This window comes from Papio anubis, chromosome 8, assembly GCF_008728515.1.
Source record: "Papio anubis isolate 15944 chromosome 8, Panubis1.0, whole genome shotgun sequence".
Taxonomy (NCBI): Eukaryota; Metazoa; Chordata; class Mammalia; order Primates; family Cercopithecidae; genus Papio; species Papio anubis.
Genome location: NC_044983.1, coordinates 108,144,689 through 108,166,566, shown reverse-complemented (window position 1 = coordinate 108,166,566; position 21,878 = coordinate 108,144,689). Strand labels below are relative to the sequence as shown.

Here is a 21,878-nt window from a genome sequence, read left to right as displayed (position 1 = left end):
GGTTACTGAAGCTTGTGCATTTGTCACGTATTTCTCGTGTCATGGTTTTCATCTCTTTCATTTCGTTTATGACCTTCTCTGCATTAATTACTCTAGCCATCAATTCTTCCACTTTTTTTTTCAAGATTTTTAGTTTCTTTGTGCTGGGTACGTAATTCCTCCTTTAGCTCTGAGAAGTTTGATGGACTGAAGCCTTCTTCTCTCATCTCGTCAAAGTCATTCTCCGTCCAGCTTTGATCCGTTGCTGGCGATGAGCTGCGCTCCTTTGCCGGGGGAGATGCACTCTTATTTTTTGAATTTCCAGCTTTTCTGCCCTGCTTTTTCCCCATCTTTGTGGTTTTATCTGCCTCTGGTCTTTGATGATGGTGACGTACTGATGGGGTTTTGGTGTAGGTGTCCTTCCTGTTTGATAGTTTCCCTTCTAACAGTCAGGACCCTCAGCTGTAGGTCTGTTGGAGATTGCTTGAGGTCCACTCCAGACCCTGTTTGCCTGGGTGTCAGCAGCAGAGGCTCAGTTGAAAATGCAGAAATCACTGGTCTTCTGTGTCGCTTGCGCTGGGAGTTGGAGACTGGAGCTCTTCCTATTCGGCCATCTTGCTCCGCCCCCGTTAAACTGAATTACTTATTGATAGTTCCAGATGATGATTTAAGTAGGTTTTATCATTCACCTTCAGATACGTGTGTTTGTATATTTCATGACCAACTGTCAAGAATCTGAGAATTCTAACTGATTCAGAGAACAGTGTCTATTCCTGTTATCTATAGTTTAATAACAGGTATTTGATAGGTCAATAAGTCAGTATCTTCCAGTGGATTATATCATACATTATATTTTTAAATTAAAGGAAAATAAGAACAAAATGAATTCTGACACGTGAAAAATGTTGCACATTTATATACATTACTTAAATCTTTATTTTTGTGGTTAAGTTGTTATGGAGGAAACTACAGTGTAGGATTTCATTTCACCATAACTTAGTAAATATAATTTTGGTTATAACTTTCCTTCCCATACACTATTAAGAGTTTTCCTCCCAAAAAGGAAGAGAAAGTATTTTGAACATAACCATTGAAAGTATACACCAAATATTGTGTAGAAAGACTAAAATCTTGACACTCAACACAAAACTCTGTCTCTTATTTAATGGAGTTTTATTTCTTTCTGTGTGAAATAATCTGTTATGAGGTTGTTTGCACTTTTTTTCTTTTCTTTTTAAGTTCACTTTTTCGCTACAATTCCCCTATGTATGTCCATTAAAACAACACCACTGTAACTTCTAGTGCTGGTCTTCTCACTTTTCCTGTTTTTCAATTTCCCTTTTTTATAATATATTTCTTCCAAATTTTAACCCTTTTTTATGGCATATCTTTTATGATCTTCATTGAAAATTAAGCCTCAAATGCTTTTCACTTGTTGAGTATTTTCTTTGTTCCTAGGTTACTAACTTATTAGAAGTATTTGGAAAATATTTTTTACAACTTTGGAAATACTTATTTTCTATTCACGTTAATATAGGCTTTGTATCTTCTATAATTTCTGATAAATTATGTACTATCCTGAGCCATTTTATTTTCTCACAGTCAATATTTCATCAGCACATTGTTTTACATTCAAAGAGTATATATCTGCCAACTTGGAGATGCTTTTCCTTAGCACATCCCTAAAGCATTTCAACTCAACCATCTTTAATGGTAATAATCACATATTCATTTTAAAAGATGAGATCCTATCAAATGTTACCATGGAAATAGACACCTTTTACCTTGATTTGGTTAAAATGAATTTGTTCTTCAATTCTACATGAGCTGGAGAAGAAAAACTCCCAAATTACTGGGGAGTTAGGTGGGGGGAGATGTAAATTAAATATGTAAGTAACACAATTCCTTTTCTCTATCAGTTCCTAAGAATAGCCTTTTGTAATCTGTTACTTACTCCCACTGCATCTTGTAAAACCAGCCTTATCTACTAGTTTAATATTTCTTTTTTTATATAAAATATAATCTCTCTAGGGCAAAGAACTTGATTGTCTTATTGATCTTTCCATCTCCAGTGCCCAGCATAGTGTTTCAAACAGAATATGCAATCATTTAATATTTGTGGGATTCATGATTTTTCAGAATAAAAACTGTCCAGCACTCAGCCTTCACAAATGAATTAAAAACATGTTATCTAATATTCAATGTAAAAATTACAAAGTTATTCTGAGATATGAATGGTCATTTTGTTTGGGGAAATTTTTTATCTGATTATTTCGACTTTTTAAAAATAGCCATTCTGACTGATGTGAAATGGTGTCTCATTGTGGTTTTGATTTGCATTTCTCTAATGATTAGTGATGTTGAGTTTTTTTTTTTTTTTTCATATGGTTGTTGGCCTCCATGACACAAGTTTACCCATATAAATGTTTGCCACGTGTACCCTGAACCTAAAATAAAGGTTTATAAATAAATAATTGAAAAGGCAAATAATGACATGAATTCATTTTTTATGGCTGCATAGTATTCCATGGTGTATATTTGTGACATTTTCTTTATCAAGTCTATCACTGATGGGCATTTGGGTTGGTTCCAAGTCTTTGCTATTGCAAATAGTGCTGCAATAAGCATACATGTGCATGTGTCTTTATAGTAGAATGATTTATAATCCTTTGGGTACATACCCAGTAATGGGATTGCTAGGTCAAAGGGTATTTAGCTGTAGATCCTTGAGGAAACACCACACTCCAAACAAAGTTTTTTTTTTTTTTTTTTTTGAGACGGAGTCTCACTCTGTCGCCCAGGCTGGAGTGCAGTGGCCGGATCTCAGCTCACTGCAAGCTCCGCCTCCTGGGTTCACGCCATTCTCCTGCCTCAGCCTCCCGAGTAGCTGGGACTACAGGCGCCCACCACCGCACCCGGCTAGTTTTTTTTTTTTTTGTATTTTTAGTAGAGACGGGGTTTCACCGTGTTAGCCAGGATGGTCTCGATCTCCTGACCTCGTGATCTGCCCGTCTCGGCCTCCCAAAGTGCTGGGATTACAGGCTTGAGCCACCGCACCCGGCCACAAAGTTTTAACTATGAGATTGTATTTGTTTTCATACCCAGAAATATAGTTGATCAATAAATAATGAAAACATTAATTTTTATTTTGGGGTCATATATTCCTATGATATAACTGCTTACTCTCAGTTTTTGTCATATATGACAAAAATCTATATATGATATAGATTTTTCAGTGCTAGATGCTTATTGAAGTTTACACAATTATAATATGCCTAATCCTCTCAATCAACCAACAGAATTTTTCTCATAAATACAGATAATGTGTTTATGTCACCAGGCTGGAATACAACATAAATTCACATTTTAAAATTTAATAGCTAAGCACACTGTCACTGCTCTGTCATTTTCCTCTTCTGGTGTTCACTCAGTCCCAGGAGCCAGATTTTTTCCTCCATGAGAGAAAATAAAGAATTAAAATGAATCCACCAAAATCCCCACTCTCTCCTCCGGTCAATATCACAATAATAGGCTTACTTGTTTATTTTTCCTCTTGTTGCCTATGCTTTTGGTGTTGTATTCAAAAAATCATTGCCAAGATGAATGTCAAGGAGTTTTTTTCCTGTTTTTTTTTTTTTTTTTTTCTAGGACCTTTATGGATTCATATCCTACATTTAAGTCTTTAATCCATTTCAAGCAATTTTTTTTTTTTGTATAAGGTATAAGACAAGGGTTCAGTTTCATTATTTTGCAAGTGGATATTCAATTTTCTCAACATCACTTGTTGAAGACACTATTCTTTTCCCCATTTTGTATTTTTGGTGACCTTGTCACAGATTAGTTGACTATATATTTATGGGTTTACTGCTGGACTTTCTATTCTGTTTCATTGATCTATCTGTCTGCTTTTATGCCAGTACCATACTGTTATGATTGCTGTAACTTTGTGTATATAGTCACGTGTAACATATGCAATCTTAGTCCCATAAAATTATAATGAAGCTGAAAAATTTATATCACCTAGTGACATTGTAGCCATTGTCACATCATAATACAATGCATTACTCATGTGTTTTTGGTGATACTGGTGTAAACAAACCAACTGCTGCACCAATCGTGTAAAAGTATCACACATACAATTATATATACTACACAATATTTTATTATGATAATAAACAACTAATAAATAAACTAACTATGTTAGTAGTTTAAGTATTTACTACACCATACTTGTTGTCATCATTTTGGAGTGTACTCTTTCTGCTTTAAAAAAAAAAAAGTGTACTTTTTCAGCAGTAAAAACAGCCTTAGACACGTCTTTCAGGAGGTATTCCAGGAGAAGGCATTGTCATCATAGGAAATGACACCTCCATGTGTATTATTGCTCCTGAAGACCTGTCAGTGGGACAAGATGTGGAGGTTAAAGACAGTGCTATTGATGATCTTGTCCCTGTGTAGACCTAGGCTAATGTGTGTGTGCGTGTCTTAGTTTTAAATAAATTATAAAGAGTAAAAAATAAAAATAGAAAAAAGCATATAGAAGAAGAAATAATGATGTATGGCTGTGCAATGTGTTTGTATTTTAAGTTAAGTGTTGTTACAAGAGTCAAAAGTTTAAAAAATTGTGGAGTTTATAAAGTAAAAAAGTTACAGTAAGCTAAGGTTAATTCACTAAGTAACAATTTAAAAAAATAATATATAGTTGTATTTATAAAGTCTGCATTAGTGTATGGTAACACCTTGGGCCTTCACATTCACTCCTCACTCTCTGACTCACCTAGAGGAACTTCCAATCCTGCAAACTCTATTCATGGTAAGTGCTTCTGTACAGGTGTACCACTTTTAATTTTTTTGTAAGATACTTTTACCTTTTCTTTGTTTAGATATGTTTAGATACACAAATATCTTTGTGTTCTAATTGGTCCACTAGAGTAACATGCTGAAAAGGTATGTAGCTTAGGAACAATAGGCTATGCCATAGTGTAGTAGGCTACACAATCTAGATTTGTGTAGTAAGCACACTCTATGATGTTTAATAATGTCAAAATTGCCTGACAACACATTTCTCAGAATGTATCTCCATCATTAAGCAACGCATGAACAAAGTTTGAAATCAGGGAATGTGATGTCCCCAACTCTTCTTTCTCAAGATTGCTTTGGCTATTTGAGGGGAACAATATGCCATGATAGAAACTCAGACTATCAGCCTTGTTGCAAAGAATGGATGGTAAGAATAAAATTCAAATACCAATGATGATGGTTGAGCAAAGAAAGATTAGAAAGGTACCTGAAACATGTGGGTAGTACTTTCCTTGGCCTACCTCTATGAAGTCAGGGATAGTTCCCTTTCCTTGCTGGGATATAGTCACACCATTTCTCTCAACATCCAAATATTATTGGCTGCTGAAAGTTGTCCATCTTTAGGTACCAACATTTATCCATTTCCAGTGATTTCATATTTTCTCCCAAGATACTTGTTGTCTTGCCTAATACAGACCAATGAGAAACATTTAAATAAGTAAGTCCTTTGTTGGTACATCCCTCTTCGTCTGGGCTATCCTGACTTGCACTTCACACGATTTGAGCTGTACATACTCATTCATTGTTACATAGTTACATCTTCTTAGAATATCTAATTTTCCAAAGTACAAGCTACAGTTTCTAGAAGCAATAGAAACTATTAAGTAAAAAATAATATTGCCTATTCTGTCTATCACATCTTGTGCAGCAGAAGAATTATAGTTTATGGCATTGTCAATACCAAGTTACTTTCAAAGAATGTCAAGTTAGTCTATGACACCATGAATATTTATCCTTATGCCTGGCTAATAAACAAAGAAGCCCTGTAAAGATAGATAGAAATGGAATTACTTCTACTAGGGGCAAGACTACAATACTTACTAACTCTCAGGTGAACAACCACAAAAAGGGAAACGCTGCAAATACATTTGAATTAAATTTGATTCTTCTAGTGGATTCATTATTTTTCACGTCATATATGTCAGCAAACAGTTTAAATAATAATAATAACATTTCTCTGATATAGTAAAGGCCTCAATGGGCAAGAATACAACTTTCAGACTCTATCAACTTCATTGCACCTCTTGGGAAAGCCATTCAGAACACACAGATAACTGCATGATATAATCATATTATCATATTAGGCTTATCAGATCTTACGGGTGACATAGTACAACTATCTAAGTTTACAAGTAAAAAAAAAAAACTGAGTTCCAGGTGGTTTGAATTTACTCAAGTGGAAACATGAAGATGCAGGGATAGTTGAAGATTTGAAGATACAAGAACTACAAACGTCATCCTAAAGATGAAAAACGAACCACAAACTTCATACTAACAACTCCTTTAATGACATACGCTATCATACTCCTTACAACAACGACAAAATGCTCCTTACCAGAAATCTTTCAACAACCCTAACACATAGCCTTAGAATAGCAGGCAGTAGGACATGCTTGTTCACACAATGTTAATGAATCCTTTGTGGATTAATTACCACATTCTACATTCACCAAAAGGTAGAAGCTTGAATTGCTACCAAAGTCCAAAGGGGGAAAAAAAATGGAAGACACAAATGATAAACAAAACCAAATCTCTGTTTCGACTCTAAGTATTCTAATCATTTGCTCACTCATTCATTCATTGAGTGTCTTCTGTATGGCAGGCACAATTTTATGTGCTGAAGATACCATGATAAACAAAAACAAGTTCTTACCTTCATCAATGTGACATTCTAATGAGGAAAATAGACAACAAACAATTGTGCGTGTGTGTGTGTGTGTGTGTGTGTGTGTGTGTGTGTGGTATGTAAAGGTAATACTTAAGAAACTAAAGTTTAGAGATATTAATTAGAATAGGCAATGTATGGAATACTGTTTGAGTAGAAACTTATGCCAGGTGACAAAAATAGAAAGTGCTAGGGTCTTAAAGTGTGAACATTCTCACTGTGCTTAAGGAATTACAAGTAAGTGAGTGGAAAGAGCTTTACAGAATTTACAAATTCTAGGAATCTATTGGAGCATGATTATGAAAGTCCTTCAATATTATTTTTTAAATAATGATGGAAAAATTCAAGAAGGAAAATTCCAGGAGAGAGTAAAAATGGTACTTCAGGGCACAACGGACCCAGAGACAACTATAGACAGACCTCAGTTGACATATTCTGTGCAAAAAGAATCCTTAACCTGTAAATCATGTCCTTACTCAACCAAAAAATAAAATGCCAGCTTGTCTTACTTGTGTAGTTGAAACATTGTATCTGGCACAAATCTAAATGCCTGAAGGTTACAGTTAAAGCTAAACATATTTCACTGTACTTAACCTTATTCCTAGGCATGTTCCAAAGCATAGTTAACTGTATGTGTTTTACCCGAGGAAAAAATAGGAATACATTGATAGGCCACCTAGAAATAAATCTTTTGACTTCTGCTTCTGTACTTCTATCAATGTTAACAGTATTTTGCAATGTGTCTGCAGATATTGGTTCATTTTATTCCACAAACAATACTGTAAAATGTATAAGGTAGCCATTTTTACTCTTCCTTTATAAAAACACAGGTGGCATGTGAATAAAATAAGTAAAATATTTTATAAAATAGCAACTCTGTCTAAAGCACTAAAAGTTAAGATAATCATAAATATAGGAAATGTATAAATATTAGCTAACCTATTAGTTCCTTATAAACTGCTTAAATCAGGATGTTAGCATTTTTATGATAATAAGCTGTCCCATTCAGAATGTGCCCTATCTTTCAATTTCTACAAGTTTTATTTAATGCCCTTTCATTGTTTTTTTAATAGTTACCTTTATAAGACTTCTGTCTTATATGTCTTTTGCTAAATATATTTTTCAAAATTATATGTAATTTCTGCTGCTTGTATAGATTGGGCCTTTCCATTTGAATTGCCAACTATTTTTGTTATAAAAGAAACCTATACAGCCGGGCACGGTGGCTCACGTCTGTAATCCCAGCACTTTGGGAGGCCGAGGCGGGCTGATCACCTGAGGTCAGGAGTTCAAGTCCAGCCTGGCCAACATGGTGAAACCCCATCTCTACTAAAAATACAAAAAATGATATATATATAACCGGGCATGTTGGTGGGCACCTGTAATTCCAGATACTTGGGAGGCTGAGGCAGGAGAATCGCTTGAACCTGGGAAGCGGAAGTTGCCGAGTTCGTGACACTGCACTCCAGCCTGGGTAACAGAGCAAGACTCCATCTACCAAAAAAGAAAAAGAAAAGAAAAGAAAAAAGAAAGAACCTGTACATTTTATATGAATTATATATTTTAAATCCAACATATAGGACTCTTGAAAATAATACAGCATATTGTGGTAGATAAATTATTACATCTCTTGAATGTAAGAAAGAAAAATTATATTACATGTAAATAATGACATATGTTTCTTATTCAAATTCTGTAACTCTTTTCACATTTTTTTGATTTTTTTGCCTTGCCTGGAACCTCTAAGAAAATATTGAACGATATCACTAGTGTGGACATCCACGTTTTGTTCTAGTCTTTAATGACCAAATTTGTCATATTTTATTTATAACCCAATACTTGTTTTGATTTCATACATTCATTGGTATATTTACAAGGTTTTTTTCTTTTTCTACTACTTCTATTTTTCTGAGACTGTAAGTATGGAGTTTTTATAAGAAATTTCAGCTTAATTTCTCAAATGTACTACTTTACTATAGTCCATTTACTCTAATCACATATATTTATTTCTTTTGTGTTATTAAAGTCTTCATTGAAGTGAAAAATTTGTATCAAAATAATGTATGAAATCAATATAATTTAATACAGACACCATTCTTCTTTACTTTGACAAATGGGCACAACTAAAGTTTGTGGAAAATAAATATTATTGAATAATCAATATAATTATGAAACTGAATAAGAATGGGGAGATGTGTGCTATGTATGTAAAAAATGACTAAAACAGTATGGTACTGGCAGAAGAATAATCATAGATCAGTAAGTCAATATGAAGAAAAGGCTCACATCCATATATGGGTTTCTTATACATTTATGTATGGTCTATATAAATATAATATAAATGGTAGTTCTAGTTTGTGACGAATAATATAGAATTTACTATAAATGCTCCTTTACCTTGCCCCGTAAGAAATCAATTTGTAGATGAAGTTTAATTATAATATAATAAAACTATCAAAGTCTGATAAATAAAGGTTGTATTTCAATCTTAGATTTGAAGAAAATCTTTCTTGCATGAGATACAACATACAAGATCAAAAAGAAGACACTGACAGATTTACACATATTTTTAAGTTTGTAGAGAAAAATTAATTCAAAGCAAAATCAAAAGCAAAAATCTGTAAGAAAATATTTGTAGCACAAATAAAAGGGTTAATATTAGTAACACATATTAAGTTTCTATAAATCAGTAAGAAAAAACTGAAATGAGGGAAAGTGTACAAAGAGAAAAGTCGGAACAAAAAATAGAGACAACAATAAAGACTTCTGTTAAAGCGTACTAAAAATGTAGAGAAAGAATTGGAAATTAAAACAGTGACATTCTTGAGAACGACAAAAGCATAATGATTGATACTATTATTTTGGTGACAGCATGGGGAACTGTTCTCTTTTTGATATTATTTTTGGGAGTATACTGAACAAATTTTTGGAGAGTAATTTAGGCATATTTATCAAATTTTTAAATGCTCACATATTGTAACTAACTAATCTTCTAAGAATTAATCCTGCAATAATAACACAAGTATAAAGCACAAATACAATAGAATTGAAGAGAAAAATTACTTATTGTTGTAAGCCACTGAGATTTTACAGTTTAGTTTTCCATAATAATGAATTTGTTTTGATTTTTTCAACTATAAAACGTAACACGTAAATGTACCAAGATCTTCATTGTATTTGTGTTGCTATGTATGAACTGCTGCAACTCTGTTCAAATAGCAGGTCTGTTCTACATGTCTTCTTATTTCCCACTGCAGGATTAAAGAAACCTCCTAATTATCTTGTGCTGTTCTCATAGTGGAAGCCTGTCAAAAATGTCCAATAGTTCTATCAGCTTCTGTTTGTACTGTTAAACCTGTGAAAGAAAAAAACCTATAGGTGCTGACCTAGAACAGTCGTCATGATATATGCAAAAAATATCTTCAGACTAATATTATAGAATTAGCTATGCTTGTTAAAACACACAAATACATTAAGAAAACAAGAAATACGCAAAAACTCGTATTGCCACAAAACAAAAATGTCTGTAGACAGACAACTTGTTAAGTGATTACTGTCAGGTTTGGATGGAAGCAGATAAGCAGACCAAAATATTTACAGGTAATTGTTACTTGTCATTTTATAAATGTTTGTGCTTTACTTTTATAAAAAAATAAAATCATTTTTATAGAAGACAGTTTTTCACTCTGAAACATATTTGTAAAGATTATTCATCAGGATGAAGAGACCACTATTTTATAGTTAATTTAAGAGCTGTGCCAAAGAACTTGAATATTTGTTTCTTTAGCAAACATACGTACATCATGAAAGCCATTACACTAGTAGTTAACAAAGATGATAAACAAGGCCTTGATTTCAAAAGATTCTAAGTGTGTATATAGTTTAGAAAACAAAGGATGCCAGAGAATTACAAAGTAGTAAGTACCACTCAGATAAGCAGTATATTCAATCAGAAAGTTATAGCTGCTACAGACCAATTGCGTTGTGATTCGTATAAATTTCTCATTTCTATAAAGTTCTTAGACTCTTTCAAGCTGCATTCCCTATCAGGCCACTAGCACCTAAACACTTGTATAAATGTGCTGTTCAAATAACGTGCTATGAACTGTACAATCCATTACAGAACCCTTAGTGGAAGAATTAAAAACCCTTCTTATGGAAAGAAGTGGCACATCACCTTGGCTTTGTTTTATAGAATATTTGCAAGTAAATGTTAAGAAGGAATAATATTCTAAACCTGGAAAACAGCATGACAAATGTAGAAAATTATAACGAGTACGATAAATTCAAAGAAGAGCAAGATGTCTGTTCTGGCACAAGTAAAGTGTATGACTATGTAAAATGGTGGGTAATTGTACTAGAAAATAAATTTAGGTCCTCAAAGGAATAATTTTATATTCTCTATTAGGAAATTTGTACTTTATTCCATCTGAAATAGATACCAAGTTTTCATGCAATTAGGTAATGAAATCTGCATTTTAGAAAGATAAATATAGTAGGAGTGAGCAGGATGTAACAGAGAGAGAAGCTGGAGTCTAGAAAAGGGGTTAAGTAGCTATTACCAGTACAAGAAAAATGAGGAAGAAGCACTGGACACTGGGAAGAGAAGAGATGAAGCAAAACAGAGATATTTCCAAGGAGGAAAACAGAATAGACCATGAGGAGTATATATTATGCAAGGCAAGGAGCTGGATAGTCTATTCAAGAAATATTTAATTGAAAGTGTTTCCTAAAAGCATCTAATAGAATGTCCAGTGGACAGAAAACTAATCTAGAAATCAGGAGAGATGCCAAAACTGGTGATGTAGATTTGAGAGCTATCAACACAGAAATGTCCTTTCCAGTCATAGAAGTGAATTAGTTTAACTATTCAGAGAAACCATTGAACAAATAGAAAAGAGGAGATTAAATCCATTTAGAATTATGCTACTTAAGGGTCAGATGGGAAAAATAAAACCAGAACAAATAATATGGTAGAGCAGAACTATTTAAAACATACATGCAAATAATCAGGAGAGCTTAATACTATGTGAGGGAAGGCAGAGAATTTCAAAGCTTATCAATACTTTGCATTACTGCTGAGATATCAAATATGTGGAAAAAAGGAAGAGATACTATATTTAGCAATTATGAGTTCATTGCTGGCTTTAAAAAAACAATTTAAACACTGAAATAAGAATGGGAATCAGACTGAAATATTTTGAAGACTGAAAGGGGAGAGGAAGATGGAGTAGTGAGCATAGAATATTTACAAGAAGTTAAGTAGTAAATGGGAAAAAAAGAGTGAATTGCAAATAATGGTAAGGGAAGAAAAATACAATTTATTATTTGTTTCAATACAAAATAATATGACTTTATTGGTTAAAATATAGAAATTATATGCACACACTCACAATATAATTAAAAGTACTGTAACTATTAAATCAACATAAGATATAACCATCAAGTTGCAGGAAAGTTGTCTGAAATAGATTTATGCTATGAAGAGAAGAAACTAATAAAGAAATCTACATGTAACATATAAGAAAGACACACTTTTAGTGATTTAAAAAACAAGACTTGAGTCAGAAGACCTGGGCCAAAATTCTGACTACTGTGTACTAGAAGCATGACTTTGATCATGTCAAGAAAACTTTTAGGAGGTCCATAAACTGATTTTCAAAGTGATGATGAAGGTAACTATGCACAAATTTAAGTGCATATGAAAATATACATTTAACTGTTCATCATTTAAACATGAATTAGATTATTTTTGATGGATTAGAAAATGATAATATGGGCAGGATTTGATAGAATGGGGCAAAGAAATCCAGATCAAAAGTAGTGGCATCCAGAAATTCGTGGTAGTCAAGAAGCAAGTTAAGAAACAGAAACAGTATGGTCACTAGCTCATTTATTAAGTAGAGGAAAGATGAGTTAGAAAACAGAAAATTCTACAACTTTCAACTTTTGTGGGAATTCATTAAAATTACTTAAATGTAACTTTTTTTTTTTTTTTTTTTTTTTTTAGTCTGAGTTCTTTAATTCATAGTTGTAGGTACAGAAAGAGAAGTTTTACTATTAATGGTTCTCAACTGCGCGATTGTGAGTCCTAGGGTACTTAACAAACACAAATAAAAACACTTTTTAGATTGCTTCATTAATCCAAAGCTCTGTTTCACTCTCTTTGTGGGTAAATATTGGGTAAATATGCCTTTCTCTAATTAAACACACCTATTTAAAATTAGAGAACAATTTATCATGCCTTACATTTCTATTCATAACTAGCTTTCCATTAACGTTGAAAATATTGAGCTCATGAATCCCAGGGTGTTATAAACACTGTATTTTCATAAGTGACATTAGAATACCATAATGTATATTTCAATGTGGTTATAATTGTGTCATTTTGAATTTAAAGTCTATTTGCAAGATATTTTATTGTTGTAATTTTACATGTGGCATATGTTCATCTTTTAAAATGCAATTTCTCTTTTAGTGAAAACGTGTGGCTCTAATCTTCAAGGACCAAGTGGTACCTTTACATCTCCCAACTTTCCATTCCAGTATGACAGCAACGCACAGTGTGTCTGGGTCATCACTGCAGTGAATACAAATAAGGTAAGAGAACACCATATGTGGTCAAAAAAAAGTCATAATCATAAAGACAAAGGCAAAGAAATTATACGGAGCATGCAGTACAGAAAATTTATAACTCAAGTAGAATTTTGGCAATTTTCCCTACTTATCCGTTTATAAACCAAGTTTATATGAGAAATTTGGGAAAAAATAAAAAATAATACAACTTTACTCCAAGCTAATAATGTATACATGAAAATGTTAAAATTATAAAGGAGTGCTTTCTGAGATACATTTTTGAAGGTTGTTAAGTGTATTCTTTTTAAAAGGAATCATGAATAGTGACTGTTGTTGTATCTTTTCTGTTTGACACATAATTCAGGTCAATCGTGTTTTTATACATAGTTGACTTTCATTTCAATGTTCCTCTATTGCTATATATCACATAACTATTTATTTGGAATAGTTTGTTTAATGTGCCCTGCATTAATAAAGAATTTATATTATGGATATTTCAAAAAGTTGAATTGCCTTTCTATTTGATTCTAATATGAGTAACACATCTAAATATGTACATGCCACTATACCTCAAGCAAAATTATAATACAATGAACGTAAAAGCAGCTGAAAATTTTGCTGATTTTTCTTTCCTGCTCTTACTATCCTGCTATCCTGCTTCTGTTTGTAAGACTTGATTTTATAACAGTAGAGAGGACCTAAATAGGAAAATTCATCATTTCTCTCAGATCTTCAGATTATGTGATAGCTTCTTTGGGCTAGATTTTAAAAAGTTTGGTGGTAGAGCTCTTGAAATTGGGCCAGATTGTGTTTCATATACTGATGTATAATTTTCAGATAACTTTAAGTTATTTAACCTCTCTCATGTTGTTTCTTTATCTATATCTATGAAATGTGAATAATAAAGACACGTATTTTATAGTATCGCAAGAAATAAGTATGATAATGCAAGCACACTTGTTGGTAAAGCTAATAAGGCCTTGAAATATGTTATTAATTCATTGTTATTAAAGTACATATTGCCTCCCGGGAATTTTTGTGATCACCTGTCAAGTTCTTGAAACCTAATTCTAAGATCAGCAGAGTTGGTTTAAGACTCAACACAGGGACAATTAGATTTGTTTCACAGAAGAGCCCTGCTTTATAAATCAGAAGAACTAGATCAGAAACCTACTCTGCCCCAAATTATCTCTATAAACTTGAGTAAATTTCTAAATCAAATCCCTCCGTTGCATGAAAGAAATCATGTTATCCACCCAACCTGTGTCTTCAGTTCAATTCAGTGCAACAAATATTTATTGATTTCTTTCTCTGTGCAAATTATTGGTTGTTGAGGAAAAACAAAAAAACAAAAAAACATGAAGTACTTGGAAAACTGACATTTGTTGAACACTTAGCAGCATGCTGTACACTATTCTCAGAAGTTTTTTTCTGGCACTTTTTATGAATTATTTATTCCTTGTAAGACTCTCACGAAGGAGATACTTTTATTATCTGCATTTAAGCAAACCTATAAATAACTTGTCGAAGATCACATAGTTAGCAAAGGTCAGAGCTGTGTACTTTATGAGATACGTGTAGGTACAAAGTCTTATCTCACAGTAAGGTATAAATATATTTTTCTAAGATAGACGCAGCTAATTCATTATAAAATATGGAATAAACACATTTAATTAATCTTTCATTGAGATAGAGATATTGTCTTCGCAATTACATGTAATTGTCATCAAAATGTGGCATTATCTCATGTTCTATAAGATGTCTGCTTTGCTAACTTTAAATCATTATCATTATGGAATTAAATAAAGTTTCAGAGGTTGTCACATTTCTACTTGTTTATATTACCTAACCTACTCAAATGTATTTCTCCTTTTTCTCCAAAAAATGCAAATTATTTTCTTAGGAGAACATAATTACTTTCAGTTCTTTGCTATTTTTTATTAATAAATATAGACATTTAATTTTGATCAGTTAGCTTAACTCTTTTTTAAGATGTCTTGCGAAAATTGGTTTACAAGAATTATTCATCATGAGCCACAGTAAGAATTATATTTTACCTTGTGACCCAGTTCAAACACACACACACACCACACACACCACAGTTTCACACATATGAAACATTTTCCTTTACATGAATGTGCTCCTGTATTTTCCTTTCCAGTCGACTGTAATCTGTTTATTATTAAAACATTGATTATGTCCCACTAAATTAATTTCATGATGCACTAACAGGTTATAGTACACAGTTTTAAAAACACTGTTAGAGATACTTGCTTTCATAGATTACTCCTTGGAACGCTTTTCAGAATGAAATTGTTGGTATAAATCATAAGCACACAGCTATACTAGTTTGCATACATCCGAATTAACCAAGGTGCTTAATACCTCTACATTTATAATTTGTTCAGTATTTATTGTTCATGATTTTCTGTATATTTGAGCAATTATGGTGTTCTAAATGTATCAAAAAAAGTACATGGTTGATGGAAAAAGTAACCTGAGATTTAAAATTTGATTAAATTAATTAAACAAGTTTCAATCTAGGCTGTTACTCTCACTATGAGAGCCCAACCAGTTTCTTTTTCATAGATTAGAGGTCATAATACCATATCATAAGGTCATACAGAAAGGAACATGTGAAGTTCCTGATACAAAGCAAGTTCACTTTAAATGACACCTATTTTTATTGCCAAATGCTGCCATCTCCTCAAGAAACATACTTCTTTCCTGTTATTTACTGGACTTAACATGTATTAATCCAAAATTATCATTGCATATAATTTTCTTCTATATTTCATTATGTGATTGAATAATTTATAGGTGACTGTCTTATTCTAAAACATTAAACATTAAATTATAGTCATTATTACTAATCAGTTTACCAACATTGCAATTAAGTTCACAGAAAACAAAATGTAATAACTGAGCATTGTAGTCTAAACTAATATACATTTTTGATGTTCCTTTATGCCACTTCCACAAGCTTCTGTAAGGGAATGTTTCCTTTAATTATGGCATTTGAGTGATGAAAATATTTGAAGGTTTCTTCATAACAGCAAGTTAAAATATTAGACTAGTGCTTTAAACGTACCTAGTCTTTGAATTAATTGTTCTTCTTGCATTAATGTGCACATTCAACATCAGCTCCATGTGTGAAATGAAGACTGAAGACATACCTGAATCTGTTTGTTCTTCTTTATCACTTTCCCTCTTGTACTTGTTTTTCCAAGTTTCAAAAGAGAATCATATATTACTTCTCCAACTGGAATATTAATATGTTACATTGCTTGAGTGTAAATAAAACTCTGGAGAATTAGAATAGGAAATCCCAGATTCATAGCTCCTGAGGGACAGATCTTGAGACAAAGCAAAGAAACAAAAAGCTTCACTAAGACATATTTGAAGGGAATCACATCATATTAACCAAGCAACAAACTCATAGAAAGCCCATGTCTGTATCTATGCATCTGTGTATCTATCATCTATTTCTCTATGTATCTATTTATGTATACAAGTATGTATGTTATGTATCTACCTGTCATCTATCATCTAATTGTCATTCATTCATTCATCTATTTTTCAATTCCACTATTTGTATGTCTATTTATCCTTATATAGAACTCATGATAGTTAGGATATTATAGGTCAATTTTAATTAAGACAAAAACTCTAACTTTTTTAGACAGAAAGAGTTTCTGAATTGTCTGATTGATTTTACAGTTTTTGCATTTATAAACTATCATGGATATTTTCTATAAATTGAGTTAGCTAATGATGCAAGATTTTGAGAAAACTATATTTAAAATACTTGCAAAATTAAAGTAGAAATTGCATCCTTTGCATCTATTCACACTAAGAATTTTAAATAATAGATGTCAATGTAAAATTGTGAGAAAGCACAGTTTCCAAAATCTTTTTATATATGTGAGCAAGAGTTTGAAGGGTATTGGTCTAGCTGATAGAAATGGAATGTGAGCTTCATATTTAATTTTGAATTTTTCAGTAGCCACATTTTTAAGAGATAAAATGAATTTTAATTGTATATTTTATTTAACCACAGATATAATTTCAACATGTATTTGGCATAAAATTAATGCAAGAATTTACCATCTCTCCTTTTATTCTTAATCTTTGAAATCTACAATGTATTTAGCAAGTTTATCACATCACAATTCAAATTAGCCTTACATTGCTAGTGGCTACCATATTGACCATTTCCATCACCACTGAGAGTTCTATTTGATTGTTCTGTGTGGAGAATGAAAGGTGATGGTGGTGGTTATTGAAGAGAATAAATGCCTCATTGTAAGGCAATTGCCTCAGGTGAAGTTTTTGCTAGGACTTCAGGGAAAGGAAAAATGGAATGGCAGAAACTGGCAGAAATAACTCTGAAAGACTGAGTTTTAAAATTCTGCACTTTCACATGCACACGTATGTTCATTGTGGCACTATTTACAATAGCGAAGACTTGGAATCAACCCAAATGTCCATCAGTGACAGATTGGATTAAGAAAATATGGCACATATACACCATGGAATACTATGCAGCCATAAAAAAGGATGAGTTTGTGTCCTTTGTAGGGACATGGATGCAGCTGTAAACCATCATTCTCAGCAAACTATCGCAAGTACAGAAAACCAAACACCACATGTTCTAACTCATAGGTGGGAGCTAAACAATGAGATCACTTGGACTCGGGAAGGGGAACATCACACACCGGGACATATTATGGGGAGAGGGGAGGGGGACGGATTGCATTGGGAGTTTTACCTGATGTAAATGACAGGTTGATGGGTGCTGACGAGTTGATGGGTACAGCACACCAACATGGCACAAGTATACATATGTAACAAACCTGCACGTTATGCACATGTACCCTAGAACTTAAAGTATAATAATATAAATAAATAAATAAATAAATAAAAATTAAAAAAAAAAAAGATTCTGCACTTTATCACAGAGCACCCAAATGTCTCTATTTTAAATTTCATGATCATTCCTTCTCAATTAATGCCATAGTTTCCACATAAGAAACTTTGTGAATCTGTAAGTTCAGATTACATTGTAATTAGGTAACTTGCATAATTAAATTTTGGGTATGTTTTAGCCATACCTGCCCAGTGCTACAAGTTCACCACAGAAGGTCTATTGTTTTCTGACCATGATGTGAGCTGTAATTTCTCTTTCTAGTTTCCATGCAGTCATCAATCGCAATCCCCTCCATTGTCCTTGTAGTCTTCAATATGTTAGCCATCAAGTGCAGCAACCCCTTGCCCTCTCCCCACAAATTTTGTTTTCAAAATCTGTTTCAATCACAGAAGATAAGTAATTGCATATGACATTTTTTACTGTCCAAGAACTAAGCTCTGACAAGACCAAAAAATAAGCATACCACTCCCACAAAACACATTTTTGAAGGTCTTAGACTCACTCTTGATAAGAATGACTATGCTGACAAGGTCTAGTCAGAAAAATATAATCTATATTACCTATTTAAAATGAATGGCATGTAATTTGGGTAATTGTTACACAGGCATTGCATATGTAATGCATAAAGAGTAAAAATTAATGAAGAAGCAACAACTCTATAGACAGATACCATCCTTTTCTCATCCAGAAAGAAAAGTAAAAACTGTGGTATTACCAGAACCTAAGAGCTTACAGTAAAAACAATCTAGACCTGGTGCTCAAATTTCACAGGGGAAATCTTTCATGGTGGTTCCTCATTGACCTCTGAGGAAAGGATGTGAGCTAGCAGGTTTAGGCAGCCACTAAAGAAAAAAAATTAATCTGAGAATTGTAATGTGCAGTATTCCAACCCAAATATCAAAGGGCAGAATACAGAACGGTTGGCTAGAGCTAAGAGGCAGCACATAAATAATTAGCACAGTGTTGATTTCAAGTAAAAGGGAAAAGCTACAGGTGGAGCTAGTTTAGGAGAAAAAAAAACAGTTTATCTTTGTTATATTTGAAGTATCTGTTAGATTGTATATCAAGTTGGAAATAAAATCTAGATATCCTTTTTTAAAAGGATAGAGGTGGAAGTTTGCAAATTGTCAGCTATAGATGTTATTTGAAACCATGAGACTGAAAGATCTCAAAGAAAGTCTTAGAGGGAAAGCCACAGTTAGAATACATAGCGGACGAATGGCCAGGTGTGGTGGCTCACGCCGGTAATCTGAACATTTTGGGATGCCGAGGATGACAGATCACCTGAGGTCAGGAGTTTGAGATCAGCCTTGACAAATCGGCAAAACCCTGTCTCTACTAAAAATACAAAAATACAAAAATTAGCCGGGCACGGTGGCAGGCACCTGTAATCCCAGCTGCTAGGGAGGCTGAGTCAGGAGAATCTCTTGAACCGGGAGGGGGAGGTTGCAGTGAGTCGAGATCATGCCAACAGAGCCAGACTCCGTCTGGAGAAAAAAAAAAAAAAAAAAAAAAAGGAAGTGATGAACGACTGGCAGAAGCTAATGAGTAGGATGCCTAATAGAAAATGTTCTTGCATATTTTCTGTATACTTCTTCTAATGTTACGTTTTTATGTAATTGAAGACTGCCCGTTCCCAACCCAGGAAACAAATATCCATGGAAGAATCAGATTAAATGTCTCAAGTATATCTGAACTACTATTTAAAATGTAACATTAGTAATAAAAATTGCAAAATGTATTTATGTTATTAATATAATCAGAACAACACTTTCTATGTATGTATGTATTTATTTATTTTTGAGATGGAGTCTCACTCTGTCACCCAGGCTGGAGTGCAGTGGCGCAATCTCGGCTCACTGCAAGCTCCGCCTCCCGGGTTCACGCCATTCTCCTGCCTCAGCCTCTGGAGTAGCTGGGACTACAGGTGTGGGCCACCATGCTCGGCTAATTTTTTTGTATTTTTAGTAGAGATGGGGTTTCACCATGTTAGACAGGATGATCTCCATCTCCTGACCTCTCGATCCACCCACCTCGGCCTCCCAAAGTCCTGGGATTATAGGCATGAGCCACCGCCCCTGACCTATTTTTTCTTAATTGATGATAAAAGAACAACTCTATCTCATGTGAGTGTCCCATTAATTATTTTCCTTCGTATTTCCTTTGTATTACTTACAAAGTGATTTTCGTACCCAAGATTGGAAAGCACTGATTAAAATAAAATACAGTGATCAGAATTACTCAAGTGTATTTGCCTTTAAAAATTAAAAGAACAAACAAATGAGAGAAACATGCAGTTCCTTTCTTATATTCTGTGTCCAGTCCTTCTTACTATATGATTGAATCCACTTTCTTCTATTAGGTTGATTTTTGCAGGAAAACAAAAAAATCAAAATTTCAGTCCTAAACTGATATTCTAGAACTCAGCTTGAAGTCACCCTTAACTTTAATCCCATCACATGCCCTAAAATGCAAATTAAGTTTGGGATTTATTTTTGAGTGTTTAAGTTTGGTGCTAGTGATTGAAAATCTGTCCTGTTTTCTACCCATGTGTCCATTCTATTATCTTTAGTTGTTAGATTGGGATCTTGCCTTGTCATCATTAGTCCCTTTTTCAGGGACTGAAGTCCTATTGCTGATCCATACCCTCCTTTCTGGAGCTTTGAAACCCACCAAAATAACTTCTCTAAGCAAATTGTCTGACTTGCTGCTCCTGGCTCCCTCACTGCTCTGTTGACCCCTGAACCAATCTTCTCAGTATAACCTTTCTCTTCCTTTATTGCCATCTCCTTGTTGTCGTTTATCTAATAGGTGTCCTCCCAAATTTTACAACTGGTTCTATCATTGAGACTTCTTTTCTACTGGGGAATGCTTGCTTATTTATTCATTCAAATAAACATGTATTCAGTAGCTACTAATCCCAGGTGTAGTTCTTGAAGCTGAAGATTCAAAGTTCCTTTTTTGAGATGGAGTCTCACCACATCACGCAGGCTGGAGTGCAATGGCGCCATCTTGGCTCACTGCAACCTTCGCCTCCCAGGTTCAAGCAATTCTCCTGCCTCAGCCTCCAAGTAGCAGGGATTATAGGCACACACCACCACACCTGGCTAATTTTTGCATTTTTAGTAGACATCAGGTTTCACCATGTTGGCCAGGCTGATCTTGAACTCCTGACCTTGTGATATGCCCGCCTCGGCCTCCCAAAGTGCTAGGATTACAGGTGTCAGCCACCGCGCCTGGCTCAAAGGTCCTTTTTATCACAATTCCCTTACATCATTTATAACACAATTTTATCCCTCATGGGTTTTACATTGTACTCAGGTAGATTATCAGGGGGAAGAGTAAGAAAAAAAAGGTGAAACTGGGCCTGTAGTAGACTTGAATCCATGTTAGTTTTTTTTGCTTCACAGCATCCGTCTGCTCTCCATAATTTTTAGAAGCTGAAAAACTATCTTTCTGCCATGCTGGGTGGTCCTGAAGGGGACTTCAGTCAAAGTTACGCTGTCCCTAACCCTTCCACCTTCATTTTCCAAGAAGATCCCATACAGTGGTATGCTGGAAGTAACTTTTATCAGCTCTTGAGAGCTGCTAATGTAATTATAAGGAATATAATAAGCTGATTGTTAAGCATATCCAATAATAAAAGTG

At 33.7% G+C, this 21,878-nt stretch overlaps 1 protein-coding gene across 6 annotated transcripts in view; it reads left to right on the top strand.

Moving 5' to 3' along the window:
- CSMD3 (CUB and Sushi multiple domains 3) overlaps positions 1-21,878 on the top strand; it is a 1,287,556-nt gene that overhangs the window by 638,458 nt on the left and 627,220 nt on the right. For all 6 annotated transcript variants that reach the window (XM_021942876.2, XM_031650139.1, XM_031650136.1 and 3 more), the window contains one exon: positions 13,203-13,324. In XM_021942876.2, the coding sequence (XP_021798568.2) occupies positions 13,203-13,324 (122 nt within the window). The remainder of the gene's footprint in view (positions 1-13,202; positions 13,325-21,878) is intronic.